The 20,667-nt window shown below is 53.8% G+C and overlaps 1 protein-coding gene across 8 annotated transcripts in view; it reads left to right on the top strand.

Moving 5' to 3' along the window:
* EHMT1 (euchromatic histone lysine methyltransferase 1) overlaps nucleotides 1–20,667 on the top strand; it is a 136,601-nt gene that overhangs the window by 79,150 nt on the left and 36,784 nt on the right. For 5 of the 8 annotated variants that reach the window (XM_045082814.1, XM_045082820.1, XM_045082818.1 and 2 more), the window contains 6 exons: nucleotides 2,197–2,354; nucleotides 2,680–2,871; nucleotides 9,366–9,443; nucleotides 10,870–10,990; nucleotides 13,873–14,004; nucleotides 17,258–17,403. In XM_045082814.1, the coding sequence (XP_044938749.1) occupies nucleotides 2,197–2,354; nucleotides 2,680–2,871; nucleotides 9,366–9,443; nucleotides 10,870–10,990; nucleotides 13,873–14,004; nucleotides 17,258–17,403 (827 nt within the window). The remainder of the gene's footprint in view (nucleotides 1–2,196; nucleotides 2,355–2,679; nucleotides 2,872–9,365; nucleotides 9,444–10,869; nucleotides 10,991–13,872; nucleotides 14,005–17,257; nucleotides 17,404–20,667) is intronic. The other 3 variants (XM_045082817.1, XM_045082821.1, XM_045082815.1) reach the window with 2 other exon arrangements.

The raw sequence follows: 20,667 nt of genomic DNA on the forward strand, positions 1-20,667 counted from the left end.
CACCTTGGGAGACAGGCCGTGTGTTGGCTGTCGGTGAGCGGTGGCGGAGTCATGGGCCCTCTGTGCTCACCCGGAGACTGCCGAGCGCGCCCAACCTCTGTTCTAGAAACGGGACTAAGCCCCGCATTGCTTTCTACACTTGTCGTCAAACTCAGAATGAATATTGTTTTCATTAAGTCTTATTCCCTTGTTAACTGGGTAGAAAACTCGAGATTTGAGAACTTCCCACAGTTTATAAAATAAGTGCTGTGGAAGCACGCAGTGTATCGTGGAGGCCTTTGAGTTAAGGTCGTGGAGAAGGCTGGTTCGGTTCTGTTACCAGCCGCTTCCCGTGGGTGCTTCTCGCTCTTCTGAGCTGGCTTCTGTTCAGGGTCAGTTGTGGGGACGGGTGAGCACTTGGCGTCTTGTTGGGGCCTTTGCAGGAGGTGGGGCTCAAGTGGTCCCACAGGGAGGGTGCTGGGGTGGGTGTATCTCAAGCAAGGGTCCTTCCTCTGGAGCCTCTGGGACACCCACAGTTCCTGCAGAGACGAGATGACCCTCCCAGTGCAGAAAGGCCCTTTCTGTGACATCTTCACCCAGGTCCAGCCCTCCTGGTGTTGTCCCCTCGCAGGAAGGGTACCAAAATCACAACTTCCATGCCTGCAGGTGTCTCCTACAGAGGGAAGCGTCATCACAGCCGGCTTGCTTTACGGCAGGACCGTTCATGCGCCTGTCAGCATTGTGGGGAATACAGAAAGCCTGCCTGGGGGGTGGCGCTCCTCCCGCCTGTCAGGTTTCTTGGGATGGGCAGGCCTTGTGTGGACATGGCCCTCGGTGACTGTGTCCCGCTTTTAGACCACCGCCGTCCGCTTTCTTCAGACCTCCATCCTTCCCCCGCCCTGCCCTGCTGTCTTCCCCTGGGGCTGGGGCAGTGTTGGAGCCAGCTTGTTCTCGTGTACGATTTCAGGTCATCTCGACGGGTATTCTAAATTACTGTGCTGATGGCCCCAGAGGTTCTGTGAGCCTCCGTCCTGCCGCCACACAAGTAGGAAGGCCACACAGACTCGCTGTGGGGCTGCAGAGCGCGCCTCGCTCCCCTCCCTGTGACCGTACCGGGCGTACATGCAGCCTGCGCACACCCTGTGTGTCCCCCACTCGCCCCGCTCTAGTATGAGACGGACAGAACTGGGTCCCGCGTGCCCACCCCAGTGAACACAGTGCAGGGCTGCATGGGTGGTTGCCTGGGAGGGCCTTTGTGGCCCTGGGGCTGGGGCCGAGACACGCCTGGTGTCCTTGATGCCACGTGCTCTGGGGCTGTCTGTGTGGCCCTCGCAGTGGTGGAGTCCCCGCTCACGCAAGCTCGGTAGCGCTCTGTTCTTCGCTTTGTGGAGTGGGAATGGAGCCGCGCCTAGGTCCTCCAGCCCTTTAGTCCAGTGCCTCTGTTATGTGGTTTTCAGGTTTTTCAAAACCCTGGAACTTTTTTAAAAGAAAGTATTATAGAGAGCCCCTTCTCTGAAGTCAGTCAACCTGGAGCTGCTTTATCTAGAACAGGGTCAAGAGCCCCGAGTCCCCAGGAGCCCCAGCTGTTCGCTCTTTCCTGTCCTGTGCCTTCCTTGGCCTCGCGCAGCTGCGTGGTTTGCTTCAAGGACTTCTTTCCCTCAGTTGGTGGACTGTTGGGGGAGGTGGACGGTGCTGGGGAAAGGGTCCAGGAGAGGACAGACTGGCCGATGTCGTGTGGCCACACTTCCTTTCAAGGTGGATGCATCTAGAGACTGTGCGGTTCGCTCCTCACCGTGGGTGAGAGGTCTGTCAGGGAGACAGACGAGGCCCATCCCCAGTGACGGGCAGCGAGGCCACTGTTCCTCCTCGGCCTGGCCCTTGCAGCCACATGGGTCCTGGGGACGGGGCTGTCCTGAGGCAGGGTCTGGGTGTGGGAGGTGCTCTGGGGCCCTGCTTCCGATGGCCGGTGGGTCCTCCTCGCCCTTCTGCTTATAGCAGGGTGGCCCTGTCTGCCGTCCCGTCAGCTGGGGCTTTCATTGGGAGTAAAGCGATTATCCGCTTTCTCTGTGCAACTTAGACAATTAGACAAGCCTGTCACTATTGTGGCTGGCTGATGAGTTTCATAATCAGATGTTGTGAATTATCACCTACCTTTAAAAAACATTTGAATGGTATTTCTTTTCCTTTCTTGTCCCCTTTTGACTTTTTTTTTTTTAGCTTGCTTGCCTTTTGTTTTAGCAGCTGCAGTGTCTCGGAAGAAAAAACGAAGAATGGGAACCTATAGCCTGGTTCCTAAGAAAAAGACCAAAGTATTAAAACAGAGGACGGTGATTGAGATGTTTAAGAGTATAACTCATTCCACTGCGGGCTCCAAGGTAAGGTGCGCCTGCGCTGACCGCTCGTGTGCTTGGGAAGCCGCGTCTGTGTCAGGACCTCTCTGACCGCAAGAGCACCACGTGAGGTTGTCAGAATTTGATGACCTCGGTCCCTTTGGAAGGAACCCTGGCTCTGAGGCGCCTCGTTCTGGGGCACAGCCTCCTGCCTGGTGCTCCCCGACCCCTCATCCCTCACTCCTTCCTGGCTCTTGCCCCAGTAGCAGAGTCGCTGTGTCGTACCTCGCAGGCCATGCCCTGGTGGGAGCTGGCAGGTTGCTCCTGACGGGGGGTTCTGGGTGACATTGTGCTCCTGCCCGTGTTCCAGGGCGACAAGGACCCGGGAGCCAGCACCCTTCACGTGAATGGGGAAAGCCTGGAGCTGGACTCAGAGGAGGACGAGTCGGAGGAGCTTGACGAGGATGAGGACCAGGGGGCCGAGCAGGCTGCCGCATTTCCCGTGGAAGACAGCAGGACCTCTAAGGGGGGGAGCGTATCGGAAACTGACCGCACCCAGAAGGTAGGCCTGGCTCACCCTCTCGGGAAGGGGCTGCAGATGGTGGGCCTTCGGTCCTGTGAGGGGCAGCTGGCCCTTCTCGACCCCAGTCATTTCCCTGTGACCTTCGGACTTGGGTGTTTGCATCCTGTTGGAAGTTTTAGATTCTTTTTTTTTTTAGATTTTCAGTTTTTGAAATTTTTAGATTTTTGAAGTTTTAGATTTCTTTTCTTCGGAGGAGTGTCCGTCTTCCTGTACAGCGCTCTTGGAATGAACATCTGGAGCTTGTTCAGGTTCAAGACGCACAGGAACGCCCTGAGGGCTGAGTGTGCACCTGCGGCAGCTACTTGTCACTGGTCTTGGTGTGACTGACCTTGTTCCGTCCTAGGCACACCCCGGGTGCTACCCTCCTGCACGGGAGGCACTGACACTGGGAAGGTCTCTTCCTCCTGGTGGGAGTGAGCGCCCAGGGCTGCTGACCAGACCTGTGAGGAGACCGTGTGCAGTCTGCACACCAGGTGTCTCTCGGCGTGCCAGGCGTGTCCTCTGCGTGCACACCACCACTCCCTCGCATCTACCGGGTGTGCCCGAGGATGTGCTCTGGGAGGGGTCAGTGTGCTGGCTCTTTCCCAGTCACTGTCTGCCCGCACCCCCGGGGCTCAGCACTGGGCAGCGGCTCCAGGGGCCCTGGTTGCGGACCTGAGCAGAACATAGCTCCTGAGCTGATGCTGAGCTCTGGGCGCGTGTTTGTGCTCTCAGTTCGGAGGGGGACACAGTAGACACGGAGGGGCAGGAGGAGTTGAGAATCCGGCGGTCGTCTGGAAATGGGCGTGACTGCTCTGTGTGCCCTACTGTTCTTGAGAGCGCTTCAGACCATCTTTATGTACAGGGGCTTTTGTATCTGCTGAGGTCTTCTGAGACGAACGGTAGGCAGACACGTTCCAGGTGAGTTCATTCGGAATAGTGACCTGTTTGAAATGTGTAATTTTGTGGATTAACTTTTTACATTTTGAGTCAAAGTGCTGTGCTCTGCAGACCCAGCCTTTCCTTCCAGCTCTCAGAGTTTTGGGGGAGTCTTGTCTTGTGTCAGAAGCCACGGATGCTAGACTCTTTATGATTTCTGGGTTCCAGAGATGATGAGCAGATGCTTTTCACCGATGACTTAGAATAAATTGACATAAGCTATCTTCTTCTACTTCCTTGGTTTCATTCTTTATGCGTAACTACTTGATTCATGGACATTTGTTTTGGGATAAAATACATGGTAGATATACTCACAATGGGTCTATTTTATGGTATATGGATTCTGTCTCAGTAAAGCTTTTTGGCAAAATGTGAGGTCAGAGTCCTATGGCTTCCCTCAAATTTTTAGCCACATTCTCTGAGCACCGTTTATTGACTGAACGTTTCTCTCCCCGATGATGTAAAATGTCACTTTTATTGAACACCATATGGTGTGTACAGAGTTGACTGTTTCTGGATTCTCCTCTTCCCGAGAAAATCTGGACGCAGAGTAATACTGAATAACTCTATACATTGGTGTAACGGGAAGAATTAAATGGATATTAAGCCAACAGAAAGAATCAAGAAACAAGTAAAAGTAGAATCACAAGGGCAGTGTGGCCAAGTGGGAAACAGAGTAAGAGAACAGGAGCAAATCTGAATAAATCAGCGACAGTAGTGAGTAGTGGCGGGCTTACTGCGCGGGCCGCTTCAGACAGCAGAGAGGATGGGGGCGCACACCAGCACCTTCTGAGGCCAAGCTCACTTTCAGCCCTGAGACTGTCTTGGTCAGACACAACTGTGTATCTGCGCAACAGCAATCGGGAAGAAGGTGGGGCTTCCCCGGGGAAGATGCTGGTTTGTTACAGGAAGCCTGTTGATCAGACTTACTACAGTAACAGATCAAATGACAAATACTAGCATTTTATTAAGTTCAGCTGTATGTTTTTTGGATTTGGGGGATGACTTTATGATTTCAGCTGTGACAGGGAGCAATTCACTGAGCGGAGAGTGACTGCCCCTGTGCGCTGCCACCATGCTCACAGGCCTGGGTCGCCTGTCCCAGCCTCCCCTGTGGGCCCTCCCAGTCCCGGAAGAATTGTTTTCTTGGTTTCTGTGCTTCATGTGAATAAGTGTATGTTTTCCTTTTTTGGAGTGTGACTCGTTTTTACTCAGTATTGCGTTTGTGAAGTTTATATTGTTCGTTTTCATTGTTACGCACAGTGGATTATGAAGTGGATCGTGAAGTGTTCTGAGGGGACCCCTTCATGGGTCTGATAGTCAAAACTATTGTGGTCATGATGCTAACATTATTTACTGTTGTCCCTCTCACTCCTTGAAGTTACACTGTGGTTTAAACACTTCTCAGTTTAGATCTGTACAGTAGTAGTGTTACTAGACATAAGCCACATCAACAAAAGTGCTTTATCACTCTCAGTAATTTTTTTTTTAAAAGACTTTATTTATTTATTTATTTATTTGACAGAGAGGGAGAGGTCACAAGTAGGCAGAGAGGCAGGCAGAGAGAGGGGAGAAGCAGGCTCCCCTCTGAATAGAGAGCCCGATGCGGGACTCAATCCCAGGACCCTGCGACCGTGACCTCACCCGAAGGCAGAGGCCTAACCCACTGAGCTAAGCAGGCGCCCGTATTCTCAGTCATTTTTAATAGAGTGAAAGGTTTCTGAGACCAGAATGTTCAAGAGTACTTTACTGTACTATAGTACAGTATTTCTTTACATGGCTGTTAAAATTTATGTATCCGTTCCACTGTAGATGGACATTTGGGCTGTTTCTAGTTGGGCCCTTTACAGATGACATTGCTGTTGAGCATTCCTCTGTGTCCCTCGGGGCACACCCCGATTGGGGTTGCCATGTCACGTGACCAGCGGTAGGCAGGGCCATACAGCTCTCCCCTAGTAGACCTGCAGCCTGAGTGTCCTCCAGTCTCACTGGCTTGACATCCTTGGTGTCGCCCAGCCAGCGAGCGCAGTGGTGTTGGCCTTATAGTTCTCATTCATATTTCCCTGATTTCCAAGAAGGTTGGGTACTTTTTTTTTACATGTTTATCTGCCATTTGGATACTGTCTTTTTTTTTTTTAAGATTTTATTATTGAGATAACACGAACTGAGGGGCCAGAGGAAGAGGGAGAAGCAGGCTCCCCACTGAGCAGGGACCCGACACGGGACTCAACCTCAGGACCCTGAGACCATGACCTGATCCGAGGACCCTGGATCATGACCTGAGCCGAAGGCAGGCGCTGAACTGACTGATCCACATAGGCACCGGACATGGCTCAAGCTTTTTAAAAATACAAACTACCTAGTGGTATTTTTTTTTTTTAACCTAGTGGTATTTAAAGGTAGCTTATTGTAAATAAACCTGGCTAAAGAGATCAGAATCCTTTAAAAAAAGGGAAAAAAGATTACTTGGTGGTGAACATTTTAAGACATTCCTAATGTCAATAATAAAAAGAGGGAGGAATTGCTCCTTTCTCCCCTAACATGGGCGCCGCACTATGGAGGACTCTTGTGGTACTGTAAGATGAGAGAGACCCAGAAGGGAACATTAATATTTAAGAGGACAAGGGAGAAGAGCTTGCCAAGAATATAATCATGTCTTAAAATATTCAAGAAAATCAGCTGAGGCACCATTACAGCTAGTGAGCTGAACTTCATGTCATCCGGACGCAAAACCAGCCCTTCTCTCGTGTAGCAGCAACAGCAGCAGAGAACGTAACGGCAGCGGTGTCAGTAATAGCAATAATGTCTGGGGCTGTTTTTTGACTTTTTAACTTTTCTAATAGAAAATGTTAAGCTATGCAAACATATAGATAATAGTGAATAGTTGTCAACGTTTGGCCGGTCTTGCTTATCCACACATGGATTGTCTTGAAGCAGATTATTTCCATATGGATCTTTAAAAGAAAAGGACTCTAAACGCAAAATCACTTATCACACGTAAAATTTAGTTGTAAGTCTTTAGTATCACCAGGGTACTTAGCAATAAACTTAATAGGAAATGTCAGTTCCCTAGAAGAAAAAACTGAAACTCTTCCTGAAAGAGGTTGGAAAGGAGACGTAGGTTCAGTGAAGACCTATTATTTGTCTGAGAAAAAAGCCATTGTTTGAGGGAAGACATGTTTGTTGTGGGAAGACCTGCTGTTTTCCTAAGGGAAGAGTCCTCGTTTGCCTGAGGAAAGACCCCTTGTCTCTCCGAGGGAAGACGTGCTGTTTGTCTGAGGGAAACCCTGTTGTATGTTTGAGGGAAGACCCTTGTTTATCTGAGGGAAGATCTCTTGTTTGTCTGAAGGAGGACTTGCTGTTTGTCTGAGGGAAGGCCGGTTACTTGTCTGAATGAGGAGATCATTGTTTCATCCTCCCACATGGCCTGTAAGTCCAGAATAGTTCTCCTCAAGACCCTCACAGGACTACTCTGTACAACGGCTGATGTGGGAATTGTGTGCAGCAAGCACAGGGAGAAAAAACTGCGGTGAGAGCTACTGGAGACGGATTAAATGGGGATTTGTGCAGGAATGGGAAGGCATTTGAGTGAGTGGAACAGGAAACCCATAATGAACCCTTTATGTATATGAACATATAGTTCACTTGTAAGGATGGGGTTTATATTTTTATTTATTAAAATTTTTGTTTTAAGGATGGGTTTTTAGTTTGTGGCCAAGGGATCATGAACTTTTCAGTGAATGTTATTGGGACAGTTGATCTTTTGGAGGAAAAATAGAGGGGAGCTCTTGCATCATGTCACATAGGAATATAGATTCTACTCTGGAACTGGATAGTGGTGATGGCTGCACTACTTGGAATATACTAGAACACTGAACTGTATGCTTTTTTTGGGTAAGATTTTATTTGAAAAAGAGAGTGAGGCGAGGGAGGGGTGGGGGCGGAGAGAGAGAATCTCAAGCAGACTCCGTGCCAAGCGTGAAGCCCACCCCAGGGCTCAATCCCGCAACCGTGAGATCCTGACCTGAGCTGCAGTCAAGAGTCGGACACTTAACTGACTGGGCCACCGAGGTGCCTCTGGACTGTACACTTTAAAAGCATGGATTTTAGAGTAGGTAAATTATATTTCAGTGAAGCTGTTATTTCTAAAAGTAAATTACGGAAGATTTAAAGTGTCAGCATAAAATACTGAACTGTGGAAGGAAATGTTAGACATTGTTTTTCTAATAAAATTCCTCAAATATGGAAGACCTTCTAGTACCAGACACAGACCCAAAACCCACAAAGAGAAAGATGGAGAGGTTTGACTTGTGCAGATTAAGTCTCGACATTTTTGTATAGGAAGGAACAGAAGCAAAGCTGCACTTGATAGGGAAAATACAACATATGTGATAGACAAAGCCTTGCTGTCTTACCTGTGTGTAGCTTCTACTGATGACTAAAGCAAGGACCCAATAGCAGTATGGGCCGAGGGTTTGGTCACAGGGGACAAAGTGGAAGAAGTAGGGAAGTCTATGAAGTTACGGAAGTTACTCAGTTTCTTGTGTACTTGGGGAACGAAGACCAAAGTGGTTGTGCAACCCCTTTGGAGGCCGGTGGCGCCTTTGGGCATTGCTGATGGCAGCAGTCTTGGAACTCCGCACTTGTAAGAGGAGCGTGTCTGTTGGTTTGTCCTGGGGGATCTTTGTGTAAAATGCAGCCTCAGTGTGGACCTGGTAGGGGTGTGCCTCGATTAGGGAGCCTGTGCTGTAGCCCCTCAAAGAGCCAGGCTGAGGCTGTGCGCGGCCACATCCCTGCCTCGGGGTGCGTGATGAAGGAGTAAACGGATACCCGTGTAGTTTAGTGTTTTTGCATTGAAAATGTATTCAGGTACTGCCTGTGTGGACAGAAAAGACAAACATGACCACGACAACAACAAATGAGGTATCTACGTTGCTTTGATATGGAGGTAATTCCAAAATGTATTTTCGATGAGAAGAAAGTTTCACTGGCCAAGTGGTGTCTGTGCCGCGCCGGCCCGCAGAGCCCCGCTTCCGTGTTCAGGCCCCGAGCGCGCCGAGCCCCGGCCGGGCGCGTGTGAGCAGCGCTAGTGCGATGGGCCTGGGCGCGGGGCTGGGCTCCCGGGTGGGTTGGACGGTAGGTTTTGCATTCTGTATTACTTTTTGGCCCCTGGAAATCTTTTTACTGTGTGTTTTATTACTTCTTTATTGAATTCTGCTACACGTCGAGCGGCTCACGTGCACGAGCCCTCGGCGGGCGGTCGATGGTCGCAGACAGGCCGAGGGGCTGCCTTTGGGGTCGGCGCCGAGATACGGCGGAGGAGCGGCCTGCCGGGGGTCGGGCTCCGGGGTGGGGGGAGCAGGCAGGCCGAGGAGCTGGCTCCCGCCACTTCACGGACACGGCCCCGAGTCGTGTCCCCGCACCCCACCTGCACGCACGCGTCTCCACTGCTCACTGCCCGTGTCTCCGGTACCACGTGTGGTTTTCTCAAGTCCCCTCCGCCGAAGGGTCTCATTAGTTGTGTTTTCTTTTTGGCTTGTTGTGTGTCTGGCCAGACGGACGGCGAGTCTGAAGAGGAGCAGGAGTCAGCCGGCACCGGGGAGGAGGACGAAGATGGAGATGAGTCTGATCTGGTAACCCAGCCCCGCACTCTGGTTTCGTGTCTAGTGGCAGAGCACGGGAGGAGGCTCTGCGTCTCGGCCGGCACCGTGAGCGCGTGCTTGGTCTCCGGGGCCGTGACGGCAGATCTCGTCCTGCACCCCGGGAAGGAGCACGAGAAAGACCTCCGGGCTTAGAGCCGAAGGAGCCGGCTCGGCCCCGGGAGTGGGAGGGCGGGGCTCGGGTGTGAGGGGTGGCGGAGTGGGTGGGAATTGGCCGCAAGGACAGTGGCCATGGTTCTGCCCTGTGACCCATGGGAGAAAGGATTCGAGGTATCCAGTGTAGAGCCAGCAGGACCTTTTGTGGGGGGATGTTGCACGGGGGTAAGAAGGGCAGGAGCACTGGGTCAGTGGGAATGGGGGAGCAGGGCCTTGGAGATGGGGAGGAGCGCAGACCTCGGGATGGGGCCCAGGAAGCACCCCCAGGGGAGCTCTAAGCAGAGGAGGAGGGGTCGATGTGAGACTGGGCAGGGTCACACGGGCCGAACAGTGCTCCCGGGAGGGGGGCACTGGTCCCTGGCATCAGTGTGCTGTGTGGGTAGAGGAGATGAGGACTTGGACAGTTGGGTTTGGCACAAGGTGCCCTTGCTCTGGAATGGCGGCTTGAAGCGACAGTGGGCGTGGGGGCAGCGCTTGCGGAAGTTGGGTCTGCGATGTGGCAGTAATGAGGCAGGGCGAGGCCGAGGAAGCGGAGCGCAGGGCGGGCCGGCCGCCCAGACACCGGGAGTATGTCCTGTCTCAGGAACACTTTCTCTTCAGCTTCTCTGTGTATCCCAGCGGCCGCGTTGGGTGGGTTGTGAGATCCTCCTTCTAGACCATTTAGCAGTGGGGCCCGTCCTTGCTCGGGTCTGTCTGATGCCCTTTCTGCATCTGCGATTTTAGAGATAGAGGGTCTTAAAAATCTCAAAATACTGTAAATTAATTATGACTTCTTTCCTTGTTCTCCATGTAGATAATTAATGTGGACGTAGATTCTGAAGCAGATTGAGGCATTGAGTGTCCTTTTCCCACGAGCAGAGTGAATGGAGGCATATGATTAAAAGTGGATTCTCTCACTGAGCTCCTTTGTTTATTTAGCTCCTGAGTAGAACTTTCTCATTCTTTTTTGTGCCAAATTCGAGTAAGATTTATAAATTCCACTTAAATGTTCTTGGCTTGTCTTTTCTTTTTTCTTTTCTTTTTTTCTTTCCTGTAAAATGACAACTTAGTATGATTTAGGGGAAAACATGAGTATTTTTAAGAATGGGACCAGGAAAATGTCTGAAAGTGAAATTAATCTTCTAGTTGAAGAAACAAGATATAGCAGGTATTTTATTTGGCAAGAAAACAGAACTTGTAGTACCTTTTGCTTTCAGGAGCTCCCATGCTTTGCTTTTTCTATTCCTGCCCCTTTGGCTCTCAGAGTTCTGAATCCAGTATCAAGAAGAAGTTTCTCAAGAGGAAAGGAAAGCCTGACAGCCCTTGGATCAAGCCGGCCAGGAAACGGAGGCGGAGAAATAGAAAGAAGCCAAGCGGTGTGCTGGGTGACTGTGGGGTCCGCGTGCGAGGGCTGTCGGGGTGGGGGGTGGGCCCGCGGGCGGCTGTCCTGCTGTGGGGTTGGGGTTCTGTGTAGGATTTCATTTGAAAAAGGGGCTGCACCATTTCAAGGGGAAACACGTATGACCTGACGAGAGACACTCAGGTGACTGTCACGCGGTGTCCTTCTGGCAAAGCCCCCACTGCCGGTCTGTTGTGGAGCGTTGACTTGAAGGGCGTTACTCATCCTCCTCCCTGTGTGACCAGGCGTCTGTGGCTTCTGAACGTTGTGTGGTTACCGTGGCCACCCTTGGTGTCAGGTGTGGGCAGTGGCCAGGTTCACACAGTGGCTTCCGGCCCTTTGGTCAGATACCCCTGTTCTGGAAGTAATTTGGTTAAAGGGGATGCAGGGAAAGAGATGACCCTGAAATCCAGAAGGTGAGCAGACCTGGTGGGCCAGGGGTCCCTTCTGATGGCCTCACTGCAGATCCGGCATGTGGTAGAGTGTGCGTGATTCAGGCGCAAGGTGGGGAGTGTTCACACGTGTACGACCACGGGACCTCAGCACAGTTACTGTCGCGGGGGCCCCCGCTGCCGCTTGGGGACCTTTCCATCTCCCCAGCCAACCCTCGCCGTCCCTAGGCTGCTCCGCTGTACGCTCTGTCTGCGGGTTGGCACTGGGCGGCTGCTCGGGTGGGCGCCCTTCCCGCGTCTGTGTGCTTCGTGCCCAGGGAGGCGGCCGCACCGAGGCGCCAGTGGGTGCTCAGCTGGGGGTGTTCTGTGGACGGCTCTCCCCGGTTCATTCTTCACCATCGAGCGACATTTGGGCCCCCTCCCGTTTTTGTTTCTTAACAGATCAAGCTGCCACAAGCATTTGTATACAGTTTTGACGGATCGGATGCTTTCCGGTACCTTGGGTGAATATTTAGGAGTGGATGGCTGACTTGTATGCTAATGTCTGACTTTTAGGAAACTGCTGAGCGGTTTACAGCAGGACACCCGAGTGCCGCCCTCTTCTGCGGGAGCCCTGCTCCTGTGTCCTCACGACACTTGTCAGGGCTGCTATCTGGTCCTGGTGCTGCCGGGGCACCTCCGGCATTGCTGTGCTGTCACGTCGCGCTCACCTAGCGGAGGAGTGAGGCTGTGCACCGTGGCCGTGTGTGTTTTTTGCAAAGGGTTCTCTGTTTTGCCCGTGTAAAAATTAGTTAGTACATTTCTCACTGACGTGGAAGGGCTCTCGCAATATTCCGGGTGCAAGTCTTTGTTACATACGCGTTTTGCACATACCTGTATCTAGTAAAGCCTTTAAAAAATTTGTTAAAGTCTAATTTACGAATTATTTTCTTTCAAAATTCTTGCTTTTTATGACTCCAGAAACCCTTTAAACTAAGTCAGGACACAAAGATGCTGCTGTGTGTTTTCTTCCTGGAGTCCCGCAGCGTTAGGCCTTCGCATGCATCCCTGACCCATTCAGCTTGGGTCCCTGCGTGCCGTGTGGCCGCGCCGTGCCCTCGCGTGTGGATGCCCGGTTGTTCCTGCCCCGTGGCTTAATCTGACTTGTTTCTCAGTGTCACTCTTTGAACCCTTGTTGGCAGTGGACGTGTGGGCTGTTGCATTTGCTTGTTTATCTCTACGCCAGCACCCTGGGGCCACGGAGCGCGCTCCGACCCCCACAGCCCCACACGAGCCATTCTTCTCCAGCCCTCCGCTGCTGAGTGGATGGCGGGGGGCAGAGCCGTCCCCTGAAGCACAGATGAAGACTGTCTGCGGGGCCTACAAGCCTCCTGTGAGCTCCGTTTCCTTTTCTCTACGCCATGGCTGAGCAGCCCATGTGGCTTTTATGCCGGCGAACAGACGCATGGGTGGGCTTGGGACACGCGTGCTTGAGCGTTTAGTCACGTAGGGGCTCCAGTTTCCTTTCTCTGGAAGGTGTGTCAAGTCGCCCGGCCCATTCCTGTCCTCACACGTGCGGTGGTGCACAAACTAGCCCAGTGGTGGCTTCCTCCGGTCTGTCCCTGAGCACAGGTGCAGGAGGCACATGCAGTCTTGGGTCCCGGCTGCCGCCGTGCTCCGTGGCACTGCTTGCTGATGTGTGGTCGCTGACCTCACACCAGAGACGCGTGCTTCGAAGCTTGGCTGGGAGGAACAGGCACCTGCCTGTTGCTGGTGTTTCATGCTGCACAGAGAGAGTGTGTCCTGTTCCAGGCTTCCTTGGTGATGTCTGCTCATGGTGGCAAGGGCCCCCGTGGGTTCTCCAGGAATGGGGATGGGCCTCGAGGGTAGAGGAGGCCCGAGTGTTGGCAGCGCCCATGTCCCAGGCCCCGCTGTTGTATTCAGATGACATTGCCCTCTGGTGCATCATGCCCTTCGGAAAGCACCGTGTGTGACGGGCGGGTGCATGCCTGCGGCCTCGCGTCCTGTCCCCGTGACCCTGACCTCCCCGGTCTGCGGGACCGGGCACGTTTCCCTGCAGCGCTGCACGTGGGGTGGCTTCCAGCTCTTTACATCAGCTGGTCTTTCAAACCCGCAAATGAGAATTTTGTTTTATTTTTAAGGTAGCAGTTACAGAACATTTATATTTATAGAGTATGTTTTCACCTTTCCTTGATTATGGGGTCAGCCTTGATCTGACTGGTGTAGCTGCAGAGCAGGAGGTCTCCACAGGTTAGTTCCTCGTGTTTCACGATGTAGCCGCCCCCTCCCATGAGGGGTCAGTGGGAGTGGGGGCTGAGCCGAGGGAGGCACAGAAGGAAAGTGGGTGAGGTCGCAGCATCCTGGACAGGGTGGCATTCAGAGTGTGTCGTCTGGACCGGGTGACTCGACACTCCCCGTGGTCTCTGCTGGAGACGCGCGGCAGGGGCAGTGTTTCATGGGGCCCTTTTGAACGCAGGTTCGGACACGTACACGTCGTCTTCGGGAAGCGCCGAGCAGACGGCCCCAGGAGACAGCACGGGCTACATGGAAGTCTCCCTGGACTCCCTGGATCTCCGGGTCAAGGGGACACTGCCCTCGCAAGCAGAAGGTGACTGTCTGCGCCGGGGCCAGGCTGAGCCCCGTCTTGCCCTTTGTTCGCTGGGGGTGGCCTCGTGTTCACGTGATGCCCCCTGGTGGGCAGTATGAAACGTCCCGTTAGCTGCATCCCCGAGTTGGCCAACTGGATGCACTGGGGTGCATCTGCTCGGTCACCCCCAGCACGGGACTGAGACGTCTCACACGAGCTCAGCTCGTACAGCATGTCCCGAGCCAGCTGTGTTTTTCTGTAGAGTTCCTGCGGAAAGGCGTCCTCCTGCCCCGGCTGCGTCTCGGGAGATGCACTGTGGGTCAGTTCTGAACAGCACGGCTTTGCCATCGTCTGACTCTGGCATTCTGGTGTGTTCTGTGCTGGAACGAAGGGCGCACCTGGTGCGGGTCTGGGCCTGCAGCGCTGCGGGTGGGCACAGTCGGCTGGCCCGAGGGGTGCGGGGCTTTCTCTCCACCACTGTTGATTCTCCTTGAACCATTTAAAAACCTTTCATCGATGGAAAGTAACTAATCACTGACTGTTTTGGAAATGTACCGAAAGGGTAATATGGCGAAAACGTCCAGTCCCGAAGTGATTGACATTCCCCGCGGACCTTGCAGTCGTGGGTTGTGCGCTGCTGCGCGGCTTTAACCTGTCAGTCCTCAGAGGACGAGTTAACTGGACTTTGAGGTCTTGAACACTGGAGAGGTGTAGCTCAGCTCTTTAGTGTGGGAAATCACGTCGTTAGCCTCAGGCACGGCCTGGACATGTCCATCAGAGAAACTGCTCCTTCCTCTCGCACCGGATAGAGGAGAGTGCCTCTCTGGTGTCCCGAAGCTGTTGGGGTAGCCTCCTCCTGCTTTCCTCACGAAGCGTGACTTTTCTAAACCTGCTTTTAGGTTTGTCCCAGGAAGGCACAGAGTCGGATGTCAGCTGGGAATAGTATTTCATTGAATCACATCGCCCCTCTGCTATGCCCTAGTGGCTGGAGACCTCGGGGAGCACAGTGGGGGTTCCGGTTGCTCACAAGTGCAGTGACCTTGAGCTTGCCCCGGTTTGTTGGCCGAGCGCTGGGAGGTTGTGCATTATGTGTTTATATTCTCTTTCTTGGTAAAAGTAAGTGCCAAAGGGGCAGGAGCCAAGTTAGAGGAGCGGGAGGAGAAAGCGAGGGCTTCCTGCGGCTCTGTGACGCTTCGTAAGCCGACTTTCTGCACTTCGTCTTTCTTGGTTTGCAACCACTGATCGATCAGTCAGGGACTGGTCTGTCCAGCCGTACTTCTGATTTAGAGAATGTAGAGAATTTAGAGAATCCGTGCGTTGAATGAAGACACGTTGCATTTGTATCTCTGCCTTTTCTGCCGTCTGAGTTTTGGACACGGGAGGCAGTTGTGGAGCTCGAGGCTGGCTGGGAGGGGCAGCTCGCTAGAGGCCTGGGGGTGTGGCCCAGTGATGCGAGCAGAGAGCCACCGATGGTTCTGCATCACAGGTCCAGAGAGTTCGGGCCTGCGCCTGCAGAATGTTCCTGCACCATCAGAATTGGCTGCTTGCATGTCCTTCTTCTTGGCATCTTTGCTGCTCGGTCTGCTGAGCTGCAGTGGAGAGACATCGTGGTCCCCGCGGACGGTGGGGGGGAGGTGGGGAGTGGGTGCTGGGGGGATTTTGCAGGGAGCCAGAGCTCAGTGGCAGCAGGCACTTGGTGGGTTTCTCTTGAGCCATTCCTTTGGCGCCCCTGGTGGCTCCCAGTGCTGCAGAGGGGGGCACACCTCGTGCTGGGGAGGCGTCTGAGCCACTGCCGCATTGTCCGTGTGCCCTCACTCCTCGTGGCGGCCTCCGCCGTGCTGGCTGGCCCCTTCCTCATCATAGGACACAGTTATAAACAGACTCGTCAGGGTTCTCCCAGTTTTAAACTTGCGGTAATGCTTACGTTACTTCTAGCTCACCGTTTCCCTGTTTCCTCTCATCGTGAAGGAAGGATGTCATTCTCCTGGGGTGTAGGTGACCCTGCGTCACACGGCAGAATGTGCATGCGGGCTCCTGCTGCCTGCCAGTCCCCGGAGACCCTGCATCCCGAGTCTCCCGGGGAGGCCTGGCCTCTGATTACACACGAGGGTGGTGGTGGACAGTGTGGGCAGGTGGGCCTCCCATCCTGGTGGGCCCTGTATGGAGGTGTGGCGACAAGAGTCCATTGTTTTCTCTCCCTGTTTTTCTTTTCCTTTTTCTTATGTTAAGTAGGCTCCACAGTAGGCTTGGACTCAGGACCCTGAGACTGTGACCTGAGCTGAGATCAAGAGTCAGCCGCTCACCTGAGCCACCCACGCGCCCCAAGAGTCCCTTACTCTTTTTTATTTTTTTAAGATTTTATTTGTTTATTTGACAGACAGAGATCACAAGCAGGCAGAGAGGCAGACAGAGAGAGAGGGAAGCAGGCTCCCCGCGGAGCAGAGAGCCCGACGCGGGACTCGATCCCAGGACCCTGAGACCATGACCTGAGCCGAAGGCAGCGGCTTTAGCCCACGGAGCCCACCAGGCACCCCAGAGGCCCTTATTCTTAACTAAGAGAGCTAACGGCGAGCATGGGAGGTGTCGATCCCCTTCCGTTTCTGCTTTGGCTGCCTCACAAGAGGAGAACATGTAATGTGCCTTCCGTTGGAAGCAGCCAGGCCCTGTTGCCAGGCGGGATTGAGGGGCCTTTCTGCAGCCAGCCTGCTCCCCCAGCCCTCAAGGCCGGCTTGGCTCTGGCTGAGCCCAGGTGTGGGCTGCAGGCTCTCCTGCTCCCCGGGTGTCTTCCTCAGAAAGGAAATAAGTTGGGTCACCCTTATTACTGCTGTCCCTGTTGGGCTAGCACCCCTCAGCTCTCTTTCCTCAGTCTAGCAAACGTCCTAGATAGTAAGTAAACCCAGATGGGATCGAATGTTTCTTCCTGTGGCTGCAGCTCTGAAACCGAGGGAGGAGAGCAGGGTCTTAACGTGTATTGGACACCTTTTTGTGTGAAGATCTTCTGTTATGAGGATATAGTCTCTTTCTGAACTTGGGTCCTGGCTCCTGGGAACCTGGCTGGCGGTGTACTCGTAGGGGATGGGCCGTGCTGCTTGTGCCAGCGAAGTCGTTGCTGTGGTTATGTTTCCTTGCACGTGAGGGTTCCGCAAAGACTGTGCTTGGTCACTTCCTGGACTGCATCTTGAGGTGGAGACTGGGTGCCGCTGAATGTTGTGGAAGCCAGTCTGGGCATGTGCTGTGCTATTGGTGACACTCACGTGTGTTCGTGTGACTTTAGGGCTGGCTAATGGTCCCGACATGGTGGAGACGGACGGCCTTCAGGAAGTGCCCCTCTGTAGCTGCCGGATGGAAACCCCGAAAAGCCGAGAGATCACAACCCTGGCCAACAACCAGTGCATGGCTACGGAGAGCGTGGACCACGAAGTAAGCGAGCTCCTCGTCCCCGCAGCAGCAGGGTGAGGCAGGGCCCCAGAGGCACAGCAGAAAGGGCTGCCCTTCAGGCCTGCCTTCGCTGCCAGAGCTTCTGGCTGGACCCCTGGACACAGAAGAGCTCCCCTCACCTGCTAGAGCTCTTTGGCCCCCGGAAACACACCTCGCACTGGATAGACCGAATAAATAGCTACTTGGTCTTTGTTTCCCCGTTTTCCGAGTTCGGAGTTGGTGTCCTCTGACAGTCGCAGGTGTTTGTCCCCTCGATTTTGTTTGTGCCTCCGGCCCCTCTTTCCTTTCCTTTATCGTCTTAGGGACTCGTGGTCTTTCCGTGTTCAGCGTGTTGGCAAATGAAACAGACCCAGAAAGCAGACAAGACAGATGTTTGGCCTCCTGAGTCTGTGTGGACCGGGCGCGCTGGTAACCCTCACCTCGCCGCTTCTGGGTCTGACTGGGCCGGAGCGGCCCCGGTTCTGCCCTCTGCAGTGCTCACCTCCCTGTGTTTTCTGAACAGGCGCACCGTCTGTATGGAAACCCACGGACACTGTTGTCCTTCTGTCTCCTAATTTACTCCCCCTCGTTTTTTCTTCCTCTCAATTCCTGTGCAACAGCCGGGGCCCCGAGGCCACATCATCTGGAGTTTGTGGATGGTGCAGTCCTGGTGCTGCTTAGCTGTTCCTCTGTCCTTGTGCATCTGCCCCTTTAATGCAGAGCTGGGCGAGACTCTTCTCACCCCCTCTGCAGGACTCGAGGAGGGCGCTGGCTCAAAGCTTTGGGATTTCCGGGAGGCTGGACCGCACTGGCCCCAGTCCCTGCAGGACTTCCTGGTGAGGCTCTCAGAATTCAGTGCCCCACACCCTGGGGCCCACACGACACTCGCGGGGTCTTCCTTCTCCTGCTGCTCCAACATCAGTGTCACATGCATCTCGCGGCTACATGGAGTTTGCCTCCAGACGCCCGGCTGTGCGAGCTTCGTTTTGTCGTCAGGGTGGGTTCTGGGCCGTGGCTTTGCTGTCTCGTTGCTGTTTTAGGTGGGATTCTAGGAAGTTTTTAGGGCACTGCTCTTTTCCCCAAAATCGTTTTGTGGTCTCCTGTCTCATGTTCAGCTGCCGGCACGCAGCTCTTCCCCAGACAAGCTCCTTGGTCTTTTTGTTTTGTCAAGCAGCTCATTGAGGCACAATTCACACAGTAAAAAGTCACCTTTTTGGTGTGGTTCTGAGTGTTGGCAACTGTGTACAGTCACATGACCACCACTACTGTCAGGGACCTAGCGTTCAAATCTTTGGATGCTTCTCTGACCCCGTCCGCCCGTTTCCGTTGCTATGGCGGGCGTGTGGGGTTCTGCAGCCACGTGGGTTTCTCCCTCCAGACCCACTTGCTTGGCCTCTTGTGTGTGGAGGCTCTGCCCCCTGCACACGCATCCTCATGCGCTGTCCCTCTGCAGCCCCAGGAAGACACCTGTGCTGGGACCATGTGTGCCTGGTACTCAGTGAGCACCCGGCTTCCTGTGGCGAGTGTCTGCAGGCGCGTTTTCACCCTTGGGCTCTGTGCCTTCGTCTTCAAAGTGCATTTCTTTGGTCTCTGCTTGAATCTCGTCCGGACCACCCCACCCTGGGCCATTGTTGCTGTAGCTGGGCTGCGATCCAGCATCTTCGTGGCGTTAGGGTTCGTGTCGTCCATTACTCATTGTTCTCTGTGTTTTGCTGTTTGGATCGAATTTTTATGATTCCAGTTTATTCCACTACTGGATCGATGGATGGTGTGCGTCTTCCTCTGGCGTCTACAGGGACCATCCGGGGCTTCCCTATGCCTGCGGGCGTCTGTCCGTTGCTGCTGGTGCCACACCTGCTGACGTGGTGGCAGAGTCTGACAGTAACGTGTCCCCAGCCCTCCCTCCTGTCTTGTCACGTTGTAGTGTCCTGTGTGCTAGCCCCGCAGGGTACCGCTGTCCTGTCTCTTCAGTTCTCTTTCGGACCGCTCAGACACAAGAGTATTTGGTTGACTCCCGTTTAGACCCTGCCCCAGGACCCCTCCCCTCTGTTGGGTTGGAGCCCGGGACCCCACTGTCATGGCCGAACCACAGCGCAGGTCACTGCCGACAGTGAGTTCTCTGGCTTGCGGGCCTGGAAATGTCTCTCTGCCTTCCTCTGGGGAGGTCTTTTCACGGGCGTAGACCTCTGAGCACCTGCAAAGGCTGCCGCAGCCCTGTTCCGTGGTTTCCGACGAGGGTGCTGGTTGCCCTTCCTTTTTGTTCCTCTGGTGTGATGTTCGGTTTTTCTTCAGCTGCTCCGAGGTTTTCTCTTGTCTCTGGGCCTGGGCGCCATGGTTTTGTTCTTCCTTTTGTCTTCCTCTTTCTCCAGGCTCTCTGAGCCTCTTGGACTTTGATCTGCTTGTCCTTGAGCCTCCTCAGCCTGGCTGTCCTCCTGTCTGGAACTCTGGTCACACTTAGCGCATGTGATGGTGTCTCAGCCGGGCGGCTCCGCTCTCCTTTCCGGTTCTGTTTCAGGTTTGGGTGAATACACTGACCGTTTTCAGTTCAGTAATTTCTTCTTTCTGGGCTATGGTCACAAGCCGGTCCTATGCGTTTATCTGTTTGCATATTTTTTATTTCCACCATTTTTATTTGACTTTTCTACCATTCCTGGTGTGCTTGAGCAGCCGGGTTGCTCCGCGCTCTCCTGGCACGGCTCTGGCTCCTGGCCGTGCATTCAGACTCCCGAGCAGACACCCTCAGCCGCCTCTCCGCCACTTGGGGCCCCGCAGTTCTCAGTGCGGGATCCTACTTGTGGTTGGACGGTGAGCAGCGTCTCGTCTCCTGCTGCTGACAGCGGTAACGTCTGCGGTGCTGGCAGTCAGCTAGGCGCGCGCCGCTCTCAGAGCTGCTGTTGTTTGCCTGTGTCAGTGCGTCACGCTGCTGCTCCTGGGCTCCTCGGACCTCTTTGGATTTTTCCTTGTGTTTTAAATTTTTTTTTTTTTAAGATTTTATTTATTTATTTGACAGACAGAGATCACAAGCAGGCAGAGAGGCAGGCAGAGAGAGAGAGGAGGAATCAGGCTCCCTGTTGGCAGAGAGCCCGATGCGGGACTCGATCCCAGGACCCCGATTGGGATCATGACCTGAGCCGAAGGCAGCGGTTTAACCCACTGAGCCACCCAGGCGCCCCTGTTTTAAATTTTTTGCATAGTTTTACATAACCTGATTGCTGTGTGGTGTCTTGACTGTCTGCTTGAGAGACACTGACTGTGGCGGAGGTGCCG

The sequence above is a fragment of the Mustela putorius genome, unplaced genomic scaffold (genome assembly GCF_011764305.1).
Source record: "Mustela putorius furo isolate JIRA1106 unplaced genomic scaffold, ASM1176430v1.1 tig00000596_pilon_pilon_pilon, whole genome shotgun sequence".
Taxonomy (NCBI): Eukaryota; Metazoa; Chordata; class Mammalia; order Carnivora; family Mustelidae; genus Mustela; species Mustela putorius.